The 27,797-nt window shown below is 44.6% G+C and overlaps 1 protein-coding gene across 1 annotated transcript; it reads left to right on the top strand.

Moving 5' to 3' along the window:
- Window positions 1-506: 506 nt before the first annotated feature.
- GDPD4 (glycerophosphodiester phosphodiesterase domain containing 4) lies at window positions 507-27,292 on the top strand. Its single transcript, XM_066177384.1, has 16 exons — window positions 507-543; window positions 4,284-4,492; window positions 5,093-5,196; window positions 5,957-6,050; window positions 11,552-11,611; window positions 13,354-13,452; window positions 15,538-15,631; window positions 17,164-17,309; window positions 17,796-17,878; window positions 18,748-18,898; window positions 19,535-19,759; window positions 20,568-20,725; window positions 22,823-22,970; window positions 24,079-24,161; window positions 25,759-25,841; window positions 26,327-27,292. Exons 2-16 carry the CDS (start codon window positions 4,310-4,312, stop codon window positions 26,356-26,358), a joined length of 1,743 nt encoding a protein of 580 aa, XP_066033481.1. The 5' UTR covers window positions 507-543; window positions 4,284-4,309; the 3' UTR covers window positions 26,359-27,292.
- Window positions 27,293-27,797: the final 505 nt, after the last annotated feature.

The following is a 27,797-nucleotide window of genomic DNA, read 5'->3' as shown; positions in this document are numbered from 1 at the left end:
TTTTTACGGATTCTAATTGCTTGTCCGAGCTGTGGCAGCTGTGACAGCTGGTAATTGCTTGCCAGGGATGAAATCACAAAGGATGAAACCGTGGGACAGAGGGTCATGGAGAACCTGAAGAGTGACTGAGTGGTAAGGAGGGAGCTTGTGTTAAATGGAACACAATTACTTGGGAACGTGGACATGAACCTGAGGGCAGAAACCGGGGAACATATGTAGAGGTAAAAGGGGAGGAGTGATGCCTGTTTGGAAGGATATATATAAAGAGAACAGTGGAGTGCCTGGAGATATGAGAACCTTTTAACTGAGAAGCACCCTTCTGACTCTCCTTGTGTCTTTGTTTTCTTCATTCTCACGTGGGACCTGGCACATCTAAGAGGGATTTCTCCTGGAGTTGTCCTAGGAGTTACCGCTGGACTGTTTGCTGCTAGCAGCAACAGCACAGTATAAATGTATTGCAATACATGAACCTTGCAGAGCTGAAGAGGGAGATGGGCTCTTTTTAGGAGTCACTGCCTTTGGAGTGAAGCAGCCTCAGATTTGGTGAGTTGTCCTTGGTCTTCCCTCTCCTTGTCAATTCTTTCCTTTGCATCTCCATGCAAGCATCACCTTTTGTCTAGTGCCTCAAGCATGCCTTGTGCTTCCTTCCTCAGCAGGGACCCAGCAGTCCCTGAAGCTGTGGGGCAGAGCTGCTCAAAGGCTCCCATTTGCTAGGTGAGCCCTGCATGCCCAGAGGGAGCAGGAGGCTTGGATCAAATCGTGGTCTGGGGATTGAGGGATTGACAGGATGGTTTCTGCTTTGGACTAGAGCTCACTGATATTTCTTCCTAAGATCTGATCTCAAACTACCTCCTTTCAGTCTGAAGCCATTCCCTCTTGTCCTGTTACTCCATGCCCTTGTCAGAAATCGCTCTCCAGCTCAACAGTAACCTTCCAGTAACCTATTGCATGTTCCAGTACCCTTTAGGTACTGGAAGGTGCAATTGGGTCTCCCTTTATTTCTCCATTTACTTGAGTGCTGATATGCTAGAGAACATCTGTCTTCTGTACTTGATGAGATAAAACTTCAGTCTGAGTTTATCGCCTTTGTAGGATTCTTTTGCCCTTTGCAGGCTTCAAAGGTGCAGCTGAGTCAGATAGCTCAGTCTTTTGGGGGCTGGGAGAGGAGGGAAAAGGTCTCTGGGAAGAAAAAAGGGAGAGGATAGGAAAAGAGGGTCAGATGGATGCCAGCCAGCAGAAGCTAGAGCCTAAGGCAGGGGACAAGTTATGGTTTTTGAGTCTCTTGATACTGAAAAGTGTTATTGCCATAGCAATACTTCTTGGAATACAGGGCCAATTGGGATTCAGGGGGTGCCAGAGGGAAAGGCATTTTGCTCTTCTTTCATCAGGCCAGCCTGATGTTCTTGGGAGAACCAGAGGCTGGTGGAGGGGGTTGTGGACAGCAGGTTGTGTTTGTCTCTCCCTTGTCCCCCAGCCTCCTCTGCAATGTAGTGTCCCTTTCCCAATAACCCATAAGCTTGGAGAGGTGACTTGATTGGAAAGGCTAAGGCAGGAGGTCATGAAATTCTTAATTACACTGGTGTCATAAGTACTCTGATGCATAAATGAAGCTCTGATATTGCCTGGAGAAATTTTGGATGCCACATCCTTGGACATATCCAAGGCCAGATTGAATGGGACTCTGAGCAACCTGGTCTAATGGAATGTTCTTTAAGATTCCTTCCAATCCAAACAATTCTATCATTGTGTGGTGAAGCTGAAAACACTTTTCCCTTTCTGCTGGGGGTGAGCCCAGGGTGAATTATTTAAGCATTCAGAAGCTCAAGGCCAGATGATGTTTGATACATGAGAGAAACTGGATGCTGCAGGTATCGAGTAGCCTGTGCCATGGGTGAACAGGTGTAACCTACTGTGTGCCAAAACCCATGGGAAATGTCACAGAAACCCCAAATAGCAGGTGACTGTGCACTCCATACAAAGATACTCTGAGGAGGAGGAGGAGGAAACATGAACTGCAAGGAAAGACTAGAAAAAGCTGGGATACTTGAGGCCAGAGAAGGTTTAAGGGGGGACATCTATTTGTGAATACATGTAATACCTAACAGTGGAAGAGTTTAAGCTATTCATTACATCTATGATAAACAAGGCATGAAGTAATGTCCTTAACTGTAATACAGGGGTTAAGACACTGGGAAAAAAACCCCCAACTTTTAATTATAAGGTGAGTTAGGACTTGTTCAGCCTGTCTTAAGAGATGGTGGGATCTCCATCACTAGCAATTTCATGAGGAGTAAACTAAAACCTAGGTTTAACACCTGGCATGCTGCTGTAGCCAGACAGATGATGTGGGCAGTGTTTCAGGATATCCATAATCTGTTTTCCTGTCAAATCCTGTGTGCTCATGGACAAATATTGATGTGTGAGCCTCGTGCCCACACTTGGGAATGGGAGTAACAAACTTCATGGCCCTTTGACAGCAAAACTAACGGGTTTGGCCCAGTGTCCTGAATTCCTATTGCTGAAGGAGAAGGGCTGAGCAAGAATGGACCCTGTGCTTTGGTGATACAGGAACTCATATTTTGGGGATCCTTGTAGGAGGTAACAAATATTGTAATCCCATGGCATGTGACAACCTTCTGGTAAGAGCTCTGAAGGTTCAAATATATTCAGAAGCTGTGACTGTTGTAACTTGGTAATTGCTGGGTTTATGCCAGGTGTACTTTAGGCCAGCTGATGAAACCAGCCGGATCAGCTGTCATCTGCACCACATCCCCCCAGCTGTGCTCTGGGAATTCTAGAGCAGGATCACCATCTTGCCACATGAGATTGGCATCAATTTTTTACTAAGGGTGTCTTGGTGGTGCCACCAGGATCTGGTACTGCTGAGCTTCTAGGGATGGCTTGATTCCACCACATCCAAGTGTGTGTGATTCCCTGTGAGTGTCCTGGATGGACAGACACATCTGTCTCAGAAAGGCATTCAGGGCATGGCATTCTTAGCACTGCATAGTTAGTACTGGTCCAAAGTGAACCCCCTTTTTGTTTCCTTTCCATCCGCTTTCTTGTACTCCAGGTGCCAATAGCCTGGGGCATTTGGAAGGGGTAGGAGGGGAGCATCTTTTCTGTTTTAACTTGTGTGTCATGTCTCTGATTTATTTGTGCTTTCTGTGGACTGTTATTTGGATGTGTCAGTCTGCAAGGGTTTATGCACTGATTTCTCCAAAGTCACTCTGGGATCTGCGTTCTTTCCAAACACAAACCCTTTATACGTGTGTTTCATCCATGTGTATAGTGCAGTAAACTGTTTATTCTTCCTCCTAAATTACTGTTATTACATCTGAAAAATCAAGGAAATCTTGAGTCCTAAGCTGGGATTTTGCAGCAGATACTCCAGGATTTGGACATGGTTGATGTGGACTCAAGAATGTGATGGCACTTTTAAAGCGACAGAAAAACATTTCTGACTAACTTGACTCCAAAGAAGAGCTGTATAATGGGGCTTCTTTACATGCCCACACAAAACTGTTTTCCTGTATTTTTCCTTGAAGTCTTGGTGGTGCCCTGCTGGGTGAACCACTCTTCAAGTAGCACTAGTCCCTGTGCTGTTTGCTTCACTCTAACTACACTGGTTGCAATTTACCACCAAGTTCTTTGTTTTTAATTGTGATTATGAATAGATCTCCCACATGTACATCTTTGCAGCTGGTCTTTCTACACTTGAAAATCTGTTCCAAGTAAAGTTTTTTCAGCCAGGTAATAATTATTTCTTAAGGGATCAATCTCCGCAGTGCTGCAGTTTTGCCAGGAAAAGAGAGCTGTGTACCTGGTGGGGTTTAGTGCCTTTTGTAAATGAGCTAGTTAAACTGATAGCATGTTTCAAACAGGTCACAGTGGTGCTGAATAATTCCTATAGCTAATTCTAGATTCATGTTCATATGACATAATTTGAAATGTGCTTAGGTTAATGAATTAATTACCCAGAACTCCCTGTTATAGCCAAAAGCAGGCAGAAGTGATCTGCCTCCTTTTGGCTGTAGAGGTGATCATCAAAGGTGATTCAGAGTGCCTAAGTTACAACCAGGAGCACCACTGACTGCTAAGAGGATTTGCAGTGACCATCCTTCTCAGCTGGCCATCTCACTTTGGTATATAAAATTAGGTGGAATGTCCACAGCATTACTTCCTGCTGGTCCCAGCATCTGCTTGGGAAAACTTTCTCTCCTTTTTCAAACATGGGAAGCTTACCCAACAGTCTCCCCATAAAACTTGTGTACTTGTTTCAGGAGGAAGATGAGATAAAGCCACTCAGATGGAGGCCAGTCCCACCAGCCTCAAGAGGCTGAAGTTTGGGAAGCTGAAGGTGGTCCGCCGGAGCCTGCTGCAGAGGTACGAGCACCAACCCTTCATCTCCTGCCTGGCTGGATTCTACAGCTGCCGGTGGAAGCGGTACCAGCGCGAAAGGACCGAGCCTGGGAAATGCTGCTGCAGCATGGTAAAGGAGCTCAAAATCAGCACAGACCTGGATATCTGTACTGAGGCAGGGCAGTCTAAGGAGACAAGGGGTTGATGTCATGGAAACCCAGCCCAATATCATTTGGAGCCCACTGGGATCTGTTAGGCTGTTAGATTTTGCTCTAAATGCCTGATGAATTGCTGCTTCTGTGACAGGCTCAATTTGTCTGTGCTACCACACAGCTAATAAATGTGGACTTTGCACCAGCCTCTCCTGGCCAGTGAAACATCTCAAAGCCGTAGAATCAAATGAACGAAGTAACATTAAAGTTGGGTGGGCACTAAGAATTGCAAAGAAGGTTGCTCTACAGTGCAATTTCCTCTCATGTGAGGCAGTTAAAATCCCGTTCATTTGGGAAGTCATGAGTTTTCCCTAAGAACAAGTAGTGCAGAGTATACTTTTGAGGACATTTTCCTGGTTACAAGGGACAGGATGGGAACTCCTCTCCATATTTACTTCAGTTAGAATTCCAACACCAAGCTACATATTTTTAGGGACAGCCTACAAGTACCTGCCATTTTTTTGATTGCTCTGGGCTGGCCATAGCTCTGACTGCTTGTCCTTCCTCTTCCTCTCCAGCGGGAATGCATGTTTTTCCCATTGCTCGTTGCAGCTTTCTGCTTTTCTCTGGTCTTTCTGTACACGTGGGGTGAAGGTAAAAATGACTACAACGGCTTTGACTGGTAAGTAATGTCCTTTCCTCCTCTCCCACCCCTTCAGCAGGTCACTAGGATGACTGGGAAAGGATGAATACCCTCCAGAGCAGCTGTGGGGCAACAGGGAACTTCAGTCATGAAGCAGAGATTTGGAACCTTAAACTCTTGGTTACAGCATCCAAATAGAATGTCGAGTGACTCTGGTGGTGCTGAGACTCTGCCTTTTCTTGGGTGCAATTTTGATCTGTGAGTGTGAATTTAGGAGAAAGGGGAGGATCATCGTCACAAAAATTGTGAATGGAAGGGACTAAATAACTTTTTCTATCTCTGAGTCATTCTTTTCCCCCTTCCCTTTCTCCCCCATTCCACATGAAGAAGTGTAGTGGCTGGAATTGGAGGAGTTGCACTATCTCAATAGTGCAAAATTCCATGTTCCCAGATTCAAAAGTAAGAAATAACCATCAGGGGTTTATGCACATCTTTTCCTTCTGTAGTTCGTAGGCAACAGCTATGCAAATTTGCCCACTGAAATTAAATTAAAGCTGCTCAGATATTATGGGAAGGAAAGGTATAATAATGTGTTTTAGTCTGATGGTTTATGCAATCAGGGATTTTGGGAAGGAGGCTCTTAATCACTTTTGCATGTAACAGTGGAGGCTATTCCTCTGCCTTTCTCTGTCTTATTGCTTAGAACATTTCAGAATTTCAAGGAACAGGTCTGTTGGTCCTCTCTACTCCATGTGCTAACCAAAAATATTCTTACAGTATTTTATTGGTTTGTTTTTAGGTATAACTATGGGAACCTGGGCTTCTGGTTTCTCTGGTCTCTTGTTATCCTAATTGTGGCTGCAGTCTTGTTCACATATGTCTCACTGTTACTGGTAAGTAATGCTCCTTGTAAGCTGACCTTGATTTATTGTCCTGAAAGGTAAACACAGGGTTGGCTTTAATGTGTCACACCAAAGCTCAGTCTAGTCTCCCATATGATCCTTAGACAGGGGAAGTTGGGAGATGATCTGGAACACAATGAGTGTTTACAATACTTTCTCCCCATATCCATCTGCCAATGACCAGTTTCAGCTCAGGGGTCTCTGAGCCAGATGTTGTTTCTATGATTTCTTTCAATGATTTCCCTTTGATAAATGTGTACAATTTCTCCTTGAACCCAAGGAAAGCTGACCCAGCAGTGGCTAGATTTAGATTTAGGGGGAACTAAACACTGTTGCTTTGGCAGCAGGAAAATATGAGGCTCTGAGTCATGTGATACGTCATCACAGCTGAGTTATTCTTCTAATCCTGGATAAAAAGTTTAACTAGGGGAAGGAGAACAGAACTTTATCACTTGACTCACTCTCCTTTGCTGGAGGATTTTCTCCAGGTAGAGGCTATAGAGGAGGTCACAAAATGCTGCTGAAGTTCATGCTGAAAGAGGTTCCTGAAATCTTCACTTTTCCAAATCCTGTGGAATTCTCTAGTATGATGTCTGCTTTAGTTAGGGAAACATACCAACGGCAAAATTTTTCTAAAATTTCTGCTTCCTCATCCTTTTTCCTCTGTTCTTTCCCTCATAAGAAAGCTCTCAAATACAGATTTGCACCTGTTTTCCCACCTTCTTCATCCAGAACTATAGGCCAAGAATTCACTTTGGCCCCAGGCACTGGAGTCTACATCAGTCCCATGCCTGCTCTGACTTTCATTTGGAAATGCCTGGTGCTGAAGGTGAGGCTGTGACTTTGTCTCACCTCTGTGACCAAGACAACCAGCTTTCATCATCCATTCCTGCTGTTCTTACCCATTCCCTGATGTGTCATCATACAGTCAGTCTGTAAATTCCTCATGACAGGGAACCTCTCTTGGCTTTGTCCATTCAGTACCTAACACAATTGGTTTCTGGGGTCCTTTCTTCCTGATGAAGTACAAATAAATAGTACTTTTATTCTAGTGCTAGCAATAAAAACCCCAAAGTGATAAATAGGACAGGTGCTTGTTCATGCCCACAGCAATCAAGAGCATCATAAGAGATGTTGACTGAGTGAGCTCTGAAAGGGACAAATGACAATAATCAGTTACAAGGATTTTGTAACACCGTGGTGGCTCCAGGGCTCATGGACTGTTATTCAGCAAAGCCTACTTGGCTTTCCCAGGGGCCATGGAGTAGTGTGGGTAGTTTGGTGGTTATGATACTACTTGGGCCAACTCAGAGCTTTGCCAGAGATGCCCGTATGGCATGGATACATCTGAGATGGTGCCTCGGGCCACAGCCTTGGAGTCAACCTCAGGATCAGACTAACTCACCATAGCCCATGCTAGAAACAGGCTTTACAGGATTTCCTGGGCTTGAGAAGCCTGAGGACCCCTGGGGCTGATGTGTCAGCTCAGTAATGCTCTGTCTGGATCCAAATGTCAGCCAGTGTCCAAGCAGTGGACTTTCTTAGAGCATTTTCAGTTTTTTTGTCACCATGAATGTGATGACTGCAAGCGATCAGGGCAGGTGATGGCCACAGTAAAGCCAGAAAGGAAGGTGGAAGATACAAGGTGAAATTTGTGTCCTACACGGTTTAGTTCAGTCCTGGTCTCACTCTTTATTGTGCAGCTACATCTTCCTCTCAAGCCTCTCGGTTCTGTCTAATGAGGCTAGGAGCATTTGCCTTCTTCAGAAGGATAAACCTGAAAGAATGCCAGTAGTCTGGATGGTATCAGACAACAGGAAAAACACTTCAGAGGTTCCTCTGCTCTGGGAACAGTCCCTGCAGTGAAGGTCCATTTGCTTCTTGCTTTTATGAAGCTGTTAAGTGGCTCAGCCAGGGCTGTTGGGTACTTCTGAGGACACTTGTCCCGCTTGATTGCATCACCATGCTATCATGTCCTTTGTAGCAAGACTGCTACATGTATCCATGCTGAGCAGTGGGTGCTGGGGACCTGAGGCTGCTGCTTAAATCTTATTTGGTCTTGAGGGAAAGGGGAGCAAGGAAAGTTAGCACTGCCACCACTTATGCTCCTGCTATCTCAAAACATGAAGGGTATTGTAACAACCATGGCTGAGCAAAGCTCATCCTAGCAGGGCTCTTTCAGAGAAGGACTCTACCAGGAATCCACCCCTCCACCACTGTTTGCAGAGCTTCCTTTTCACTGAAGGATTTGATGGACCACCCAACAAAACACTGGGAGCCTCACAGGCTGGTAAGAGTAACTCAGCCCTTCCACATCTAAATAAGTCATTCAGTGTGGACACTATAAGATGGGTGGGTTGTTCTAATACATTTCAGACAACTAATGGCCAGATAGGTTTCTTCCATGATGAATTACATTCCAAGTTCTGGTTGAACAGTGTTGGATGGAGAGTACCTTCACCTCAGTCATGTTTTCTGGGGGTGTTTTTCCTGAACAGCCCATCACATCAGAAAAGTGAAAACCCTGATGCCCTTGTTGTTTATATCACCAGTGGCTGGTCTGGCCGTACCCTCTTTCTTAATGATGACACCCAACGGGAACCTGAAAGCCTGCTTCCATGACCTTATTGTGACTGACTGAAGCATAGAGTCTTCTGCCCACCAGCCACAAGTGGCTGAAGGAAATGCTGCACAAGAAAGCATTAGCTGTCTGGACAAAGATGCTCTCCATCCACATGCATCATTGTCATTTTTTTCACACAATTAATTTCAATTAATTAAATTGTTCAATCACTCCCCAAGACAATTTTCTCATCCCCATTAGGGCTAAAAGATTAAACGGAGGGGTCTAGTTACAGAACTTTATGCTCAGTGGAGAAGAAAAATCTTGTCTTGTTCAGTCTTTCAAACCCCAACAAATAACATTTGCCTCTCTGCAGTTCAACCATGTTTTTTCTAAGGGTTGTGAGGAGGTGACTTGTGACTGTACAAAGTAAAGAGGTTCAGATGTGTTGTGGCCTCTTCATTAGTAGATGGAGAGGACTTAAAATGGTACGTTGACACTGAAATCCAAAATGTGACCTCAAAACTCCATCCCTAAGAGATTGGGGTACCAGACAAATTCTGAGGTTTTTTTTTGCCATAAAGTGAATGAATATGAGGACCTGAATCCAGCAGCTGTGGACATCTAATGAGCAGATGTTTCACGTGCGCTGAGTGTCCAAGTGCCTGCCTGCATGTCCTTGTAGTGTAGGTTCACAGCCTGCCCACACCTTACCAGAAGTATTGAGGTGACTATAATATTGTTCCCATGCTGCAATAGAGTGGAGGTAAGCATCTGCTGTCCACTCTTTGCTGCATAACCTACTGGTCAATGCAGCCATTCAGAAAGAGGGAGACAGAAATGAAATTCTCGTTGCAGTGAATCCATTTCTCTTGCCACTAGGAAGCATCCCTTAATCACCACTTTGCAGGCAGATGGTGGAGGGGAGACACTTCCACTCTTCATTTTAAAGAAGACAAGAATGCAAGAGCTGGAGGCTGTAAGATTCTGGGAGATGATGGGATTGGCAAGAGGGACTTTTGACTCTAACCTTGGGAGTATTAGTCAGAAACATACTGGTCACCTAAGCCCTCCTGCATGCCTCTGTACTTATATTAGATAATCTCAGAAAGTGTGTGGAAGCAATTTGGAGTAGACAGACCAGTGAGAGGACACGAGGGAATATCATTAAATTGTATCAATGGAGATTTAGGTTAAAAATTAGGAGAAGGTTTTTCACCCACAGGGTTGTTGGGCACTGGAACAGGCTCCCCAGGGAAGTAGTCACAGGACCAAGTCTGTCTGAGTGCCCCGAGTTCAAGAAGTATTTAGACTACACTCTCAGGAACATGGTGTGATTCCTGGTGTGATTTTGTGCAGGGCCAGAAGATGGACTTTGATGATCCTTGTGGGTCCCTTCTGGCTCAGAATGTTCCAAATGTTTGGCTTTACAGTACGCAAGGACAGGATCTTTGTGTAACATCACTTGCAGCAAAGGAGCGTAGTGGCTTTTTGCTTTCATTTTTTCCACCCGGAAATAGCTTATTTAAATGGGGCTGATTAAGATCTTTAGCAGTATTTCAGTTCTCTCTCAACTGCTCCTGTGTTCCTCATAATGTACTGGGTACATTTATTCCGTTAAAGAAAGCCAACATGTCAAGAAGCACTTGTATTCACTGCTGACTTTATCATAGGTTTATGTTGGAAGGGACCTTCAAGGTTATCTAATTCCCACCCCCCTGTCATGGACAGGAACATCTACCACTAGACCATGTTGCTCAAAGCCCCATCCTACCTGGCCTTATATCTTTCTTCAAATCAGCATGATCTTGGGAAGAGAGTGTGCTTGTAGATGGATAGGAAACAACTTACATACACTTGCAGTTGAGTTTCAGGAGAGAAGCCCCTCTTCCCCGAAATCTATATATCTTGTTTTCATACAATCCCACTATCCTACAGTCTGGAGGGACTTGCATCATAAATGATCCTCCTCAGTGGAGCACTGACATCTACTAACAGATACTTTCCTCTGAGCCCTAATAATACCCTGGTGATACTGGTCCCAAAATGATCCTTTGCAGCGATTGGGAAGTTTCCCCAGGCATTTAGACTCCTGGGCATAGACCTGTGCATTTTCACAGCAGCAAAGTGCTTCTTGGGGTGAAATTCATCTCCAGACTCACTGGTTATTTAGGTATGGAACTCTGTGAAGAAGCTCTGCTTGAGAACTGTGGACTGGCTCCCCTCATTCTTGGCTTTTTGGTGTTCAAGGCATCTCGGGTTGTCCTCTGTCCTGGCTGGGGTTTGTAGCATGATTCACAAGAACCCTCCCCAAGGGCTCCAACTTGCCATCGGGTGGAAAGGATGTGCCAACCACCAAAAACTGGAGTAATTTAATCCCCAAGACACTTTTCTCTGAGATAGGTCTGAGATGTGCCTGTCTCTTACATTCCCTGTGGTTAATGTGGAAAAAAAGGCCTTTTTTGCTGTCTGCTCTTTACTTTTGTGCTCCTCTGGGCCATTTTTTATTCCCTGACTTCTCTCCCATGGTCGATGTGCCTCTAATCACAATAAATGACTAGAAAATGGTCAAGGTTAATGCTGTATTGGTATACAGTAATAATTGACCCTGGCCATCATTCCTCTTTCAGAATCTCTCCTCACAAAAGTCATTGTGAGTACCCCAAAGTGCCCAATTATCTGTTACCCAGGAAAATGTCTTTGATCCTGAAGGGCAGTCTTGTTGTGTGCCTGGCCATTTCAGAAGCATTTTTACTGTAGCACGAAACTTTTCTCTCCATACACCCGTCCTGCAAACATTGACATTGAGCAGGAAGACCTCTAGTGTAAAGTAACTTCCCAATGCAAAAATAATTCCAGAAGTGCCTCATTTCTGGCACATGTCATCACCTTCCACCAGGATGCATACCATCTCTTCTTGATTTCCCAGGTCCTCGCGATGTGTTTGCTTGCAGAAGGTCAGCAGCTGTACCTGCACTGGAGTCACAAGGTGGGGAGAGTCAGGGCTTTCTGGTAACTCTAATCTACACTTTCAATCGAGTCTGTGGTGTTTCTTTGCACAGAAAACCTCTTAGACTGTGGGAGAAAAAGAAGAGAGGGAAGAGATTGAGATACCCATGAAAATAGTATCTCCACCTGAGATGATCACTAAAACTCCTTTTGCACTCAGTGGAGGGAAATGAATCCTCTGAGAAAGCAATTCATCCAGCTGGTCATAGGCTTCTAAATTAAGATGAGATGAATCACACTCAAAGAACCTTTTTTTCCAGAACCACTGACTCCAAAAGGTGCCTGCAGTGACTCATTCAGGTGAAGATGTCTATATTTGGCACATCTGCATATGGTAACATGAAGTCAAAAGCAAAGTTTTCAGGATTTTCTGGATCAGGACCCAGCAACAGTGAAAAAAGTGTCTGCTCTCTCTGCAGGAGAGAAAGGTGGCTTTTCCAAGGCATCCTGGTGCTTTATACCTTTTGGTCTTTGGATAGTTCCCTGGGATTGTTCAAGGCAAGGCTGGATGGGGCCCTGAGAAATCTTATCTAGTGGATGGCATTCCTGCCCATGTCAGGGAGGCTGGAACTAGATAATCTTTAAAGTACCTTTCAACCCATACTGTTCTATAATTTTTAATTCTAATCTAGGGTTTGGGAAATGCCTTTTGGAGTTTTGAACACACAGAAACAAATTATCAGGGTCTTGTTACTGTAAAATTATGGGTTAGAATCATCTTCCTTAAGTAATTTTTGAGGCTATGTGAGGCATTTAAAAATGCTTCTCTATCTATGCAATTTAGGGTAGGATGCAATGTGATTCCAAATGCTGCAGTGGGAGGGGGTAGCTGAACATGTGGGTGCTTGATCCTGTTTTTCTTATTTAAGTAATGGAAACTGAATGATCTTTCCTATTGAAAAATGGGTTCCAGAAGAACCAGAAAGTTGTAGAAAAATTTGTAAAAACCAACCAAACAAAAAAATTTATAATAAAAATATTATAAAAAAGAGGCATTCTTGGGTTCAAGGGATTAAGGATAGATTATTAAAGTATTGATCTGTAGAAGACTACCTGAAGAATGGTTAGGACCTTGGTGCAATTGCCTTTAGTTGTCAGCAGAAAGAAGATATACCAAGAAGTGTCTGCAATTACCACAGTGCTGGCACCAAACTGAACAAGAAGCTGAAGAATTGACTGAGACACTGCCTCACCTTTTTTGGTTAAAAAGTGAAGTCTCGTCTCCTAATTGTGGGAGGGTTTGTTATTGCTGAAGCCTGTTAAAAGGCAGCTCATAGAACAAGGAAGTAGTGCTGTTGTCACTTTTGGGTGGAATTTGTCACTTCTGAGTTTAGAAGTGATGAATTCCATCTGCAGGTTAGGGATTTAATGTAAACTGATCCCCTAGGCTCCATCTATATCAATAGAGAGAGAGGCATACATTCCATAATAATGCAAGCAGGAATGGATCACCTCTGAAATTCCTCTTTCTCCGCTGATTACAGAGAGAATCCTGAGAGCTGACTTAGTTGAGTACCCAACTCCTGAAATCAGTCCTGCTATACTGATAGCTTTGTGGATTTGGTTTTAGTCCCATTGGATTTCTCTGGCTCTGAACTGGCTCAGTCAATCTCATGCATCCAAAACAATTTTTCAAGCTGCTTAAATTGGCTGAGACCAAGATGGATGGCATACCCTATGCAGAAATGCTGGTGCTGATTTATGTCTTCCTTGTGTCCCCAGATTGGTACTTTTCTCGTCCTGGGCTTCTCTATCTCATCACTCTTTGCATTATCTATACTCTGGCGAGATCACCGGAAAACTGTCCGCCTGTCATTCCAGGTAAGAGGGGTTAGGAGGTCTATTTGAAAGAGCAGTTTGTTTGTAGAATTTTTTTGTGACAATTGGCAGAAGATATTCAGTATGGTGGATGTTTTTTATATGGTCTTTGCTAGCAGAGTATGTTCCAAGTAAACTTTTATTATGACTTAACACTTCCTGTTGGGGGAAAGGAAGCCAAGGCCCAAGCTTGAGTTTCAAACTATGTCATATAACACATCTCAGTTTGGAAAGATATAGAAAGTTACAACCCTTTTTTTGTTCCTTCCCCAAAAATGCAGGTGTACTGTTAAATTTCAGCTGTCCAGGGCAGGTAAATCAGACCCCTTAGGGTTAGGTAGGTTTGCTGGAGTAAGAACTTTTTCCCTCATCCCAATCTGCTGGTACAGCACAGTTTCAGTCTTTTGTGACTCAGAAGAGCTTAATCTCCTGAGGACACAAGTGCACTGGGTTTTTGGGGAACATTTGGAGATCACTGGTGTCAGGTGGGACAAAATGCTGGATGCAGGAGGTCAGAGTTCATGGTTGCTGGCCTCCTCAACTCTCACCAGATGTGATGGTGGAAGCAAGAGCTGTCCAGTGCTGTTCAGTGTCTGAGCATCCAGGTCCCCACTTGTACTGGGAAGGAAGAAGCTTGTAGCCTTTGTACACAGCTGCTTTGCAGGATCCAAACCACTCTACAGTTCTATGATTCTATACTATTTGGGTCTATTACCCCTCCCCTACGTGGCTCAGTGCTTGTGAAGGCTAGGAGAGCAATGCAGGTGGACTGGATGAGGAATTGAAGATGTCTTTGTAGGGTGTGGTTAATTGCACATTCTTGTTCTACAGTTCACTAACCACTGGGTTATGCACTGGCAAAGGTAATGAGAAACCATCAGCTTCTCCTCCCCCTGACAGACACCAGGGAATGTGGACGAGGAGAGGGAGACACAAGAACCTTTGGATTCCCCATAGGTGCTGTTTACTTCAGGTGCCCATGCCCTTTGAGATGGCCTCCCATTGCTGTTCCCAAAGGACACGTATCTCTTGTAGATACTGTGTCATGTCCATTAACCCTGCAAATCTATCTCAGGTATTTTGGACATCTCAGATGGCACCTCTGCTTGCACAATGAATCCTGCTTCTGGGCAGGAGATGTTGGTATCAAGTGTCCAGGGCAGACAGTGTCACATGCAGTAACATCTCCTAGTGACTGCTGCTTTCTTCAACCATGCCAGCTTAGAGAGTTGAGAATCAGGACTAAGGAATAGGAAAGGCTTGCATCTGGAGAGCTGGGTTTTTTCCTAGCACATACCTTAATAACTGTCAGTTCTAGCTGGAATGTTCACTACAGGGCTCTGATGATCACGAGAAGACGATGGACTGTTCTCTAGCTCAGATTTGCCCAGTTTTAGGAAAAATGTGTTAGACCAACAACCATTCAGATTCTGTATTTCTGCTTGGTTTCCAACTGTATTCATGCATTCGTGCTAAGCATAGCAGTGATTCTTGTTTTATGATCTTCTTGTTTAATCATTAGAATTAAAGAAATCAAATCTATTAACTACATCTGTCCATCAATATTATCTAATACATCTACTTCTGGTATACCACAGTAGTTAGTTTCATCCCACAGCTAGTAAATACCACATTTTATCACTCAGCTTTGTTTGCATCAGTTTAATGATTTAACTGCAGTGTGGTGTGGTGTGGAGATAGCTATTGCCTGGATGGGATTGGATTGGAGTTGTTTATATTGGGTTAAACTGAAAGATGCTCACAGATTATGGCATATCAGTAGTGGCAATCATATCCTCTTGAAAGAGTGTTGCTGTGTCCCCTCAGCTGATTTAGGAGAAAGTAAAGAAGTGAGGAGCACTCCTTAGGCAAGGCACACTCCTCCCTGGCCTGGCCAGGGCCACATCTCTCGTCTGAGTCCTGAGGTGTTTGGTTTGGCTCTAACACAGGTGAGGCAGAGTGGCTAACTGCTGGTATCTGCAGCAGGAGCCCATCCAGGCGTACGGGCTGCAGCTCTGATGGGGATTGTTGCCATCTGTCTCCACAGTTCATCCTTTGACTAAAAACCTTTTTTTTTCTCCTTGCCAGGTCACAGCTCCTTATCTCCACATAGGGGCAATTGCCATCATGGTCCTTCTTGCCTGGCCTGTGGCTCTTCATGCCATCAGAGCAGATAAGAAAGGTATAGCAGCTCTGCTTCCTGCTTCCTGTATGATAAAAGATACATGAGAGCATGGGAAAAGAGACATGCAGGAGCCCTTTCCTCCACACCTGCACTCCAACGGGAGGAGACTTTCAAATTCTGAATCTCCCAGGGAGATTAGTGGGGCTGGGGCTTGGGCTGTGCACTGCCCTGTTGCTGTCCCAGTGTGTTACTGGTTTGCATGCTACCTTGCACTGTTTTGCCCTATACTGAGGAGTCATCTGCTTTGAGATGGAGGAGACAAGCAGAAGCACCCATGTTCTGAGCTGTGAGTGAAAATTTGTTCAGCCCTCTGCAGGAGAAAGCAGCCAGTGGCAGCTGATTATTGTTTGCTGTGTACTGAAGGGATCTGCAGTCCAGTCAGACAAGCCACTTCAGACTAGCATATCTCAGAAGAAGCCAGCCGAGACAGGGAAAGGAGTTTTTTGATCTGTTCCTGGTGTTATCTCGTGGGAAGTTCCTGCCCACCTCTAGGAAGAATGAACAAATGTTGTAAGGAAAAAGCCAGATACCAGGAACAGCTGCAGAAAAACCTGACTGGGAGTGTCTCTTTTTCTCTTCTTGTCTCTCCATATAGCCAAAATTATTTACCTGACACCCATCTTCAGGTAGTGGTTTGCAATAAAAATCACAGACGGAATGGACTGGGGAAAGCATTTTTTTTCCTGTCCAAGGCTTTTCTTGTTGAACTGGAGCTGGGGAGGTTGGGGAAGAATACACAGGGACCCTAGACATTATATACCACCATGCCTGAGGTACGCCTAGCTTAGTACAGCATCATCTTAGCATAAACCCAAATTCCTTCAGAGCCACTGGCACAGAGGGATGGTGGTACTCATTCAAGAAAGAGGTGTTAGTGCATGGGTGCTCATTTCTCAGAAGAACTGCTTTGGTCCCTGAGGAGAAGGACTCTTGGGGCTCTTGGGCAATGTGTCAACAGACTCAGAGAAGACCATAGATAATGAGTTGCCAAGTTTCTGAGGTGCAATATCCATGCTCTCAGGGTCTGTAGGATTATCTAGGTCACACACAGAAAGTCAGTAGGAACCATTCAAAGTAATGGGATGCAACATAGTTGAAGGAGAGATACCTACTCTTCTTCATTGTGAATGAAACTTGAAAATGGTGCTTGTTCTCATCTGAGTAAGAAAAATTTAGCATCCTTCTGCTGAGGATTGTTTTTCTACATATGGAGATTTCAGTGCACCATGTATAAAGAATAAAAAGAAATAAAGCCATATCTTGCTGCCAGGTGTAGTGAGATGTAATTAAAGCATAAAACCTGCGGTCCTGACTTAGACAGCCTGCATCCTTGCTTTGACCAATTTGTCTTCCTGGGTTGCACTGTTTGGAGAGAAAGTGAAAATTGGGGGAAAAAGGAAAGGAAAAAAGGATGGGACAAAGCCTGAAAGTTACTTAGCTGGAGGACTGTATTAAAAGTTAAGTGGCAAGGCAGAGTTGTACATTATTATGTGGATTAACTCTAGCCTTCCTCCTTCAAATTCTTGCAGTTACTCAGGTGATAATTGTTGGTCCATACCTGGCTATCCTTCTCTTTCTTTTCTTGATACCTCTGGGGATGTACTCTCCTTGCATCAGAGAGATGGGAACACTTGGACCAAAGCCAGCCCTTATTGGACACCGAGGAGCACCAATGGTAGGTCTGAAGAAATTATTTTATGTCATTTCTTCATCCTGTCTGTTGCTACTTTCATCATTATCTTCTGTTGTTTCTTTGTTGGTTTTTTCCCTCCCCCCCATGAAATCTGTGGAGGGTGGGAGGCATTTCTGGTCATTGGGACTGCGTGCCAAAGGCATCACTGCATGGGTTTACTTACAAGGAAAACACTGTTCCTGAGGGACAAGACCAGGCTGGAAAGGACCCTGAGCAACCTGGACTAGTGAAAGGTGTCTCTGGTCTGACAGGGGGATTGGAATAGGGTGATCTTCAAGGTCCCTTCCAACCCAAACCATTCTATGGTTCTGTTATTGTTCTACACGATGGGTTTGGCTAAAGTAGCTTTAACAATATAATAATGTTTCCTTAAGAAAAAAACAGAGATTTTACAAAGAGGCAGAAAGTACTTGCAGAGGCTTCCAGAGTGTGTTTGAAAATTATCTGCTCATGTGCCTTTTCTTTCAGCTGGCACCAGAAAACACTGAGATGTCATTTCAGAAGACGATTGAGCATGGTGGGGATGGTCTTGAAACAGATGTCGCCATAAGGTGAGGGCAAAACATCACCACTCACAGAATATATGCTGCTTCATCCAAGAGCTGTCTTTGGAGACATGCAGCTCTAGGCAACTGGGTTTTACTGAGGGACAGGATCCCTCAGCTGTCATGTGATGACAGGGGCTGTAGGGCATGGTTGTTCTCAGGCAAGTCAATGAGCTGCAGCTATTGATTTAACAATCATTATTTCTACAGTGTGTTTTAAATGCTTGGCAGAGTATAAAAACAAGTCTCCACTCTAGTATAACATCCAGGTCACAGTGAGGGTTAAATCAGGTCTACAAACCAACTGAAAATTGTGTTCAGATTTGCAACAGCATCACCCTAATAATTATATCTTTATTTGCCTTTAGTGAACCCATTGCCATGAAATGCTAAAGTTCTGTACAGGATGAGCTGTTTCCAGGCACTGAATGAAAAAAGACACTAACATTTAGATGTTCTACTAAACTAGACCCTTCTATAGAAGAAAATTTTGTGTTCATCACTGTCCATTCAGAATTCAGTCCTCTGAAAACCACAGAAATACTTTGATGTCACCAAAAAAAAAAGATTTCAACAGAAGTTACTAACCGTTTTTGAGGGAGTTGACAAGCAAAAAGGTCACCTCCTTCACATTGCCCCTAGAGAAACTGAGGCATAGACAAGCATGACTTCTGTGAGAGCTCCTAGAAGTATTTAAGCTGGAAACAACCTGGTGTCTTGAGCCTCAGCAATCCTCCATATTGCACTCTCTGCACTAAGGAAGGCTGTATTGCTGCATTCGCAGTGGCCCACATGTTCTTCTGACCTGGCTTGAGTCTGCTCATGCTGTGAATGAACCTGCTCCCCAGGTGACCTGAACTCTTGCTCTCTGGCAGCTATGATGGGGTTCCTTTCCTCATGCATGATGACACCTTGAGAAGGACAACTAACATCCAAGAGGTCTACCCTAATGACACTAGTAAAGCTGCTTCATTTTTCTCCTGGGATGCCCTGCAGAAATTGAATGCTGGAACATGGTTCCTCAAGGTAAGCATCATAAAAGGCTAGAAGCATTCAAGATCAGTTGGATTGGACTCTAGGCAACCTGATCCAGTTGGACACATCCCTGTGTATTGCAGGGGGCTTGCATTAGATGAGCTTTAAAGGTCTCTTCCAATCCAAGCTTTTATATAATTTCATGACTATCACCAACTGGATGTAAAAGGGACACCAGCTGTCTATTACTTAACAGCATCAGTATTAGAAGAGGAACTGCTGGTTGAGTCAAAACTTAAATAAGTCAGTGTAAACAGTTTGGGCCTCTGCTTTGTCCAGTTTTCCTTTAGGCTAAGGAGATCTGTAGCAATTGGCTGGTGGGTGTTCTTGTGTCACCTTATCATGGCAGCAGCAGAGCTCATGGGTGGGGGGAAGTAGAAAAAGCTAACAAGGTGGGTCAGAGAAGCACAGCAGACCTAGCTTTGAACTATGCAATTTAGGTCCCAGAAGCAATGTCCTCACAGCCTGGGTTAACTTCCCTCATTTTTTATGTACAAGAAATAAGCAAAGTAAAATCAAATATCTGTTGAGCACAGACATCAAACTTTTTCCCTCTTAGAGATACAGCTGACTCCCAGAGCAAACTGTCTGATTGATTTCCTTTTCTTTGTATCTGTTTATTTCTAGAACAAACCGTTTGTAGGGATGGGCTCGCTGTCAAAGGCAGATCAAAACCAGGCAATGAATCAGTCCATTTACACGCTAAGTAGTTTTTTGCGCCTCGCAGACAGTCACAATAAACTTGTGATATTTGATCTCTACCGCCCTCCAGAGAAACATCCTTACAGGAACTTGTGGATCCGCAAAATCCTGGACGTCATCCTCAAGGAGTCGAAGATTAAACGCCATCTGGTAGGGTGGCCTCACTCCATATCCCTTTTTCTTGCTTGTCTCATTGGGACTTTGGGGTGTATACTGCATGATTTCACCTCCATAAAATTGGCCCATTGCATTTCACTTGATTTAAAAGGCATCATTTGGAGTATATTCCTAATATTAGTTCCTCAGAAGGTTCACAATAGTGTAATCCTTCAGCAGCACAGGAAAAAAGGCAGTGTCTATACCAGCTGATGCCTTAGCCCCTAAACAGCACCCCTTAATAGATATAATAATTGTCAGTCTATTCCCTGCTACCCATGCTTGTTTTATATATTGCATAAAAATTCCTGGCTTAAAATAAAATAAGTTGTGTGTCTTTATTGCCTTCCTCCCCTGGCAGTGGATGAATGCTAAATTCATGGGAGTCAGGTTATGTACCCATTGATGTCTGGGGAGTTAAGCTGATCTGTATCTGCTGAAGACCTTTTCTTCCATGCTGGAAGAATGTTAGAACAGAGTATTTTTGGTTGCCTTTTCCATAAACCAAAGCTGTCTTTTCATTCATTTTCAACACTGCATCTTTTGTTGGGCTGTGTGAAACGTACTCACTGATTTCCAGTGGATAAGCAAGGAACAGTGGAGACTTATTTCTTGATAAAAGTCACTCACAAGTTCTAGCCCTGCATCTAGATATTATTTTTTCACTGGGAGAAACACCAATTGACAGGCTGGGTTAAGTCTCTCAAGATGTCAACTTTACTAGGCTTGTGTAAACAGCAGGGCATATTAGGGGCATGAATTCTTCTGCTGAAAATTCACTGGTTCCTCTTGCTGCCTGCAGGTCTTGTGGCTGCATAACGGTGTGAGGTCCTTTGTTCAGTCTGTCGCTCCCGGGTTTCAGCACACGATGGGCAAAAAGGCACCAATAGAAGACCTATTAAAGCACAATATTGTCAAACTCAATCTGGTCTACACTGACATGTCCAGTGAAGATATCCGGTAGGTTTCAGACCCAGGTACAGCCTTTGGGGTGCATCTGGACTGTGTTTGCCTCATGCGTGGGACAATGTCTCCCTCCAGTGACCAGTTCCAGAGACTATAATATTTTGGGAATAGGTTGTTCAGATCAAGTAGCCCTCCCTGATGTATTTAGGGGTGACAGACTGCAAGTTCACTCCTACTGTTAAGAGGTGGCACATGTAATTAAATCCGTCTGTCCTCAATTCCATATTGACCAGGATCTGAGGATCTTCTGCTAAGAACAACAGAGCTGTATCCTGATTTCTTGTCTTTTATTTGTGCCATCCCTAGTCCCGCCAAGACTGAATCAAGTAGAATGAACAGCTGTTTAACCTCCCATAGCTCTTCCACAAACGTCTGTGGGAGTGCATAATGCTGTGGTGAGAGACCATCACCCTCTTGTAGCCAGTGTTTTGGAGATATCATTTCTTGTCTGTTACTACCAGTTACATGTGACACACTGAAAATGTCATTTCTATGGTGAAAGACTCCACATTCATTGCAGGAGTTCTCAAAATGCTACTCTCACATGGCAAAATAGCCCAACAAACCACCAAGAAAAACCAGCTTTACCTGTCCAGCTCTCCTTTTGTAAATTGGATTTTTTGCTCTTTCCAATGCATAAAACAATTGAAGTCTAGTTGAAAGGAAAAAGAAAGGAAAAAAATTTAATCCTTTGGACAAGAGTAATGTTCATGTATTCTCAATTATAATTGCCACAGGATGTGAAATCATAGAATCACAGAATGCTTTGGGTTGTAAGGGACTTTCAGTACCATCTAGTTACAACCTCCCTGCCATGGGCAGGGAAGCTCCCACTGGACTGGGTTTCTCAGAGCCCCATAGCCTGGCCTTGAACACATCCAAGGATGGGGAATCCACAACCTCTCTGGGCAATCTGTACCAGTGTCTCAACCACCCTCACAGTTAAGAATTTTTTCCTAATCTGATCTAAACCTTCCCTCCTTCAGTTTAAGGCCATTACCCCTTGTCCTGTCACTCAATGCCCTTGTAAAAAGTCCCTCTCCAGTTCTCTTGTTGCCCATCTCAGTACTGGAAGGTACTCTAAGGTGTCCTCAGAGCCTTCTTTTCTCAGACTGAAAGGCTATAAAAGATCATAGACAGATCCATTTGGGTAAACCTTGTATAGGTCCTAGGTAGATTTATAAATGCTGATATTGATGATACATTACTTGACCTTTATATAAAGAATGAACTTGCTTCATATTAAGTTTCAATAGTTCATAATAACTTGAGAAATGATGGATTGATGGAGCGACCATAACAAACTTGGGTGGCCAGCTTTGAAGATGAGCTCAGGTGCTGTAACCAACACCAATACTGTGGGTTCATTCCCTACATGAGCCATTAACTGAAGAGCTGGACTCTGGGGCCTTCTGTGGCCCTTCCAACTCTGGCTGTTCTGTGATTTTGTGGTGGTTTGGAACACACTGTGGGAAGATTGTATAATGAGATGAATGGTTTAGATTTAAAAAATCTCTAAGATCATCAAGGCCAACAATTATCTCAGCACTGCCAAACCCACCACTAAACCATGTCCCCAAGTGCCACCTCCACATGTTTTAAATACCTCCAGAGATGATGATTTCAGCACTTCCCTGGGCAGCTGATTCCAAAGCTTGACAACCCTTTCCATTAAGATTTTTTTCCTAATATCCAATCTAAACCTTCCCTGGGGAAGCTTGAGGCCATTTCTTCTTGTTCTGTTGCTAGTTACTTGGAAGAAGAGGCTGACCCCCACCTGGCTACATCCTCCTTTACAAACGCATTGCTACATTGATTCATGTGGCAGAAGAATGAGAAAAGTTTTGGCCTTTTGGCATTTTATCTGCATTTGTTTCCAGTTGTTCAGTTATTCTGTATTGACCAATTGTTAATGATTAATTATTGGCTGGTTGGCTTTCCTTTATGTTCCTTATCTAGGTCCTAAAGTAAGCACTTCCTACAGAAGATTACAACCATTTCCCATGATCTTCCCGAATCTCCTTGAGTAAGCCTGAAGGAAGTACTAATCTCCTTGCTCAATGAAGGTTGTTGCCTTTTGGTCTTTTAAAGGAAATATGCTGAGGCAAACATCACCACCAACTTCTATGTGGTCAACGAGCCATGGCTCTATTCCCTGGCATGGTGCTCTGGGGCACACTCTGTGACCACCAATGCCGTCCACTTGCTGAAGGATCTCAGCCAGCCACTCTTCCTCATGGTAAGTGGAAGTCTTCTCTCTCTCAGGAGTGGGAAACAGGGTTGGGATGTTCATGATTACCTTTGGAGACGATGGGCCAGTTCACACATGGATAAAGGATCCTTTAACGATCCTTTGCATAAGAAGGACCCGAGTTGAAACCTGGCTTACCTGGAACCTCAAAGCCACTACAGGTATTACCATACCCTTCTCTCTTCTCCTGGCTCAGGATGAAGCACCCGACTTGTTTAGATTATCACCTTAGGCCTTGAGATAAGGGAAAAGAAGTCGAATTGAGACTTGTGCAGGAAGAAAGGAAGGGCCTTCGGGGGCACAAGCTGATGCATGAGGATTTCCATTTCTAAGTTTTTGAAGCACCTTATTGATGTCAGAAGTTTCCCTTTTCCCAGAGCGACCCACTGCCCTTGTCAAACTTGGTCTTGTTCCACAAGTCCAAGGGAAACAACTGCAGAAATAAGCCTTTCTTCTGGGAGGAATTTTCACATAATTTCTCTATTATTCTGCTTCGAACAACCTGTAGGGCCAAGAAGCACCTGGGGCATTGGTCCCTCCAGAGTCTCTGTAAGGACTTTAGGTAGTTGGCTTCACAGTCTTGAATTAGATTTCACAATGCTCCCCTCCAGAGAACTGGAGTGTTTCAGTCAATTCTAAATTCGGGTGGAGGTCCAGTCTAAGGATGAATCTTCAAATGCTCTTAGACTTAAAGTGGGAGCCCACCCCAGGCTCTCCGTGGTGTTCAGTAAAGGGCAGTGTTGCCAGAGAAAATGAGATGCCACCAGCTGATATTATTGCTGGGGTGAAGCAGAGAAGTGCAAGCCTGCCTGTACAAACAAGAGGTCTCCATGGCATTCACTGTGATACTGTAAAATCTTCTTGGCTATACCACAGATCTGCTTTTATGAAGGAGAATGATTTGGCACCAACACCCAGTAGTGAGTGGCCACTTTGAAATGCCACCAAATGCTTTTAACACCTGAGGGATGTTACTGCAGATGCCAACAAGGCAGCTGAACAGTCATTTTCAATCAGGCAGAAAGAGCTTGAGTAACTTTTTTTGCAAATCTTGTGGTCCTTGGTGGTGGACACAACCTCTGTTGTTTTCTTCCAGACTCCACAGCAGTACAACATCATGTGGATCCTGACAGATCTGACCTCTGCATTCCTCATCTCACTCATCTTTGCTCTGCACTGGTAACTACCAAGTTGTTAATGGCCATCGTAACCCACTCTTTTGCTCCAGGTAGAGGGAAGGAGGAATGCTTTCAGGTGACCTGAAGGGTTAAAACTACACTTGAGAACATCAGCTTTCCCTTCTGGAAAGGGAAAAAAGCCCCAAAAGTCTCCCCAGAACCTCTCTGTTTCTCCTGCTTGCTCTCATTTTCCCTTTCCATTTTGGCAGCTCAGGCATTGCCTGCCCTCAGGATTAAGTGGAGATTTGGTAGATTTATAGTAGCAATATAAACCAATTATCAAAGCTGGTGGGCTGAGAAAGGAACTGATTTTTTTCTAGTATTTGATAATGTTTCATTGGACTGATCTGTTAGGAAAGCTCTCAGTGTTAATATTTGAGCATCCCATGTCTCTCTGCGCATGCCAGAGCCCCACAGGAAATCCATCTTCCCATGCAAAAATGTCTGATCGTGTCACAGACGCCACATTTTGTTTCCTTCCACTCTGTCAAAGAATATTGGGAAATCTGGGGTTCATGGAACAGGCTCACCTCAGCTGGTCATGTTTGGCTGCTGGATGTTCTGCTCTGCCACAGCTGTATGAGGAATATGCCTGTGCTCTCATCCCACTAGTGCCCAAGAAAAGCAGGATGTGCTGGGCTCAGCTCTTCAGCTGGCTGACTGTGGGTGGGTGGGAGGATCAGAGCAGCCAGCCCAGGGGAGTATTTTTGCAGGGTGCTGGCAGTCCAGTGATGCTGCTGGTGGCAGCAAGAAGAAAATTTGGGAAGTCCCTGGATGAGCACTCTGGACTGCTGTTAACTGTGACTTGCTTTGGCATAGAAAAAGGTTGGAGTGCTAATATTGCTTTGGGATGGTGAAAAAATTAATTAGTAGCAGCTTGACAGTGATGAGCTAGCAGGTGGACACGCATTTTTGCTGGGCATCCAGGCTTTTCCCAAGGAAAGGTGGTTCCTTCCCTTCCTTCCCTTCTTATCCTGCTTTGTTCTCCTCAGGTTCTGCTTTCCCCTTGTTTTCAATTTTCAAGGCTGCAGGCTTTGGGGTGGTACACAATCATCCCTGTAAAGCATCACCAGTACCATCAGACGTTGCCATGCCCAACTCCTCCAGGGTCATGTTCCTGTTGTGTGCATTTCCCAGGGTCCTGTGGAAGCTTCTGGTCCAACCAAGCAACAGACTGCTCTGGGCTGGCCTTGGAGCAAGGGCATCCCCAGCCCTCCTGGGACCAAAGGGCCATCAGCAGTGCCTCAGTGCCCTGTGTGGTCTTGTCAGGTTTATGAACCCACCAAAATCACAATTTTTAAATTTCTCTGGCTGCTTTAGAACCAGTGTCTGTAAACATTTTGGAGGCTTTGGAGCTCTTAAATCTTGCTTAGAAAACAGGGCTTAGTCAGAAAAGTTGCCTTCAAAATGCTGTTGCACACATGAAGTGTGGATGCTTAGACATCAGCCATGCACTTCAGTCTTTTCTTGGTAAGGACCTGAGCAAATCCCAAAATACCTGCCCTCACAAAGTAGGAAAAAGCTGTCCAAGGCAGCAGGGGGCTGTGAGGAACACCACATCAGACAGCAGCCTGACCCAGGTGCTTTGCTTCATGCAGGTGGCGAGAGAAGAATTTCTCCTGCTGTGCCCAGGACAGTAACCCCGTGGTAGAGAGTGGCAGCTACAACAAATTCAAGACAGGTGAGCAGGGCATGGAGAGCAGCTGCATCCTGCTCAGGGTGGTCTCTGTGGGAGTACCAAGATCCTGATGGGTGGGTTGGTGATGGGTGTCCACACTTTTAAGGAAGCTTATGAGGAAGGATGCAGTCTGGGTTATCTCAGCCCCAGACCCCATAGCAACTCAATGCAACTGGCCCTGCTTCAAGCAGAGGCTGGGGCAGATACCCCCAGATATCCCCTCCAATACTCATTTACTCTGCAATTCTGTGAAGAGACTCTGGAGGCACTGAGCACTCTTGGTTCTGCCAGGCAGGGTGGGATTGGCTGAGGATCCTCCCATGCACATTTCTCCCTCCCATGCACATTTCTGCACCCGTGGAGCTATTATCCAGACAAAATGACCAAACCTGGGCTGCATGCATTTTCAAACAGGTTCTGTTTGCTCACAGTGGCTGTCAGAATAGATGCAGATGTTTGGTACCTCAACCGTGTGTCTCCTTTTCCAGAGCTCAGTGACATGCCTGCTGTCCTGGCCTGACGGGCAGAGAGGGGATGTGGACCTGCCATCTCGATGAGGCTGGGGAGATCAGCTGGTGGGGGCTCAGATCTACCTGGTGAGGAGGAGCCATTTGTCTTTGTGGCCCTGCTGGAGATGAGCACCAACCTTCCTCTCCTACAGCTTTTCTCACATTCCCATGCCTGTCAAGGATCCTTGGGGTGTAGGAGAGTGCAGATGGAGTTGCAGCCATGAAGAAACTGGGCATTTTTGGTGAGATGCAGCAACCACATGGGAGCCACCATTTACCTGAGACCACTGGCATCCCACAGGGCATTCATTCCTGTTGTGTATAAGCCCCGTTTCCACACATGCTGCAAACATCTGAGCATCCTCCAGTCCTCCTCATTCTCAGGTGCCCAGATTCCTCCTATCAGACCAGCCTCTTCACCACACACTACCTCCTGTCCTCCCCCCTTGCAGGTGTCCTCCATCCCCAAGGGCACACTATCCCCACCACGATGGTCAGGTGCTGCTGACTGGATCATTACAATCGGTACCTTTCTATAACAGAGGCAGGGGCAAGTTTGGTTTTCCTTTTCCCCACTCTTGCCCTGCCATAGCCTAACAGGACAATCTCCTCCCCTTGTTCTGTGGGTGAGGGCATGCCATTCCCATGGGGGCTGAAGGACTTTTTCATGTCTTGGCCATCTACTGGGACTATGACCAGTAACAACCACTTTTCTTCAGAAGGATGGAGCTGTGTGTAAATTGGTCCCACCAAGTGTTTGCTTTTTCCTTGGGAAGATCTGTACACCTGTACTGCAGCCTGGGATTTATTCCAATTTTCATTTTCTCCCAGTGGCTGCTGGCACACAGTGGGGAGGGGGGCCTATGCTCTATAAGGGAGATGTAAACATCTCTCAGGTTTAAGCCATATCTTTCTACTTGAAGAAATAATATGTTTTTTGTAAATTGCAAGTGATGTTTTAAATACATTTTATCTCTCCTATCCTGTTTTTGTTCTTATTTCAGCAAACTGGGAAAGAATACAATAGTCTTTACCTGATCCAGATTATAGACATTTCTTATACATGAGACTTTTGTTAAATGAAGTGATTCCCGAGGGAGAGAGCAACATTAAGTTTCAGAGTTATCTGTGCTGAGAAGCACTCAAACTTTTCCAAGTTGCAATTTTGGAGTATTTTGGAGGCTAGAAATGCAAAAAATGAAGATCCTCCTTTGGAGAAAGGCTAGAGGACTGATGAATTGTTGTAATGCAGCTCCAGATCTATGAAATATGAGGAGTGGATGGTGTTAAATCCCGGTCCCCATGCCTTGCATACATAGGTGGTTGATAACTTTTCATGGGTACCATTCAAGCAGGGTATGTGAGCAGCAAAAGTAGGTGGTGGGGAGCATGTGGGTTAAGCGTGGTGTGCACCATGGGTTCCTCAGCCTGTGCCTTGGTGTTCAAGTGA

The sequence above is a fragment of the Chamaea fasciata genome, unplaced genomic scaffold (genome assembly GCF_029207755.1).
Source record: "Chamaea fasciata isolate MVZ Bird 193981 ecotype frontalis unplaced genomic scaffold, bChaFas1.0.hap1 SCAF_2, whole genome shotgun sequence".
In the NCBI taxonomy this organism is placed as follows: domain Eukaryota; kingdom Metazoa; phylum Chordata; class Aves; order Passeriformes; family Sylviidae; genus Chamaea; species Chamaea fasciata.
The sequence above is the reverse complement of the archived record's forward strand: the minus strand, read 5'-3'. Positions and strand labels throughout refer to the sequence as shown.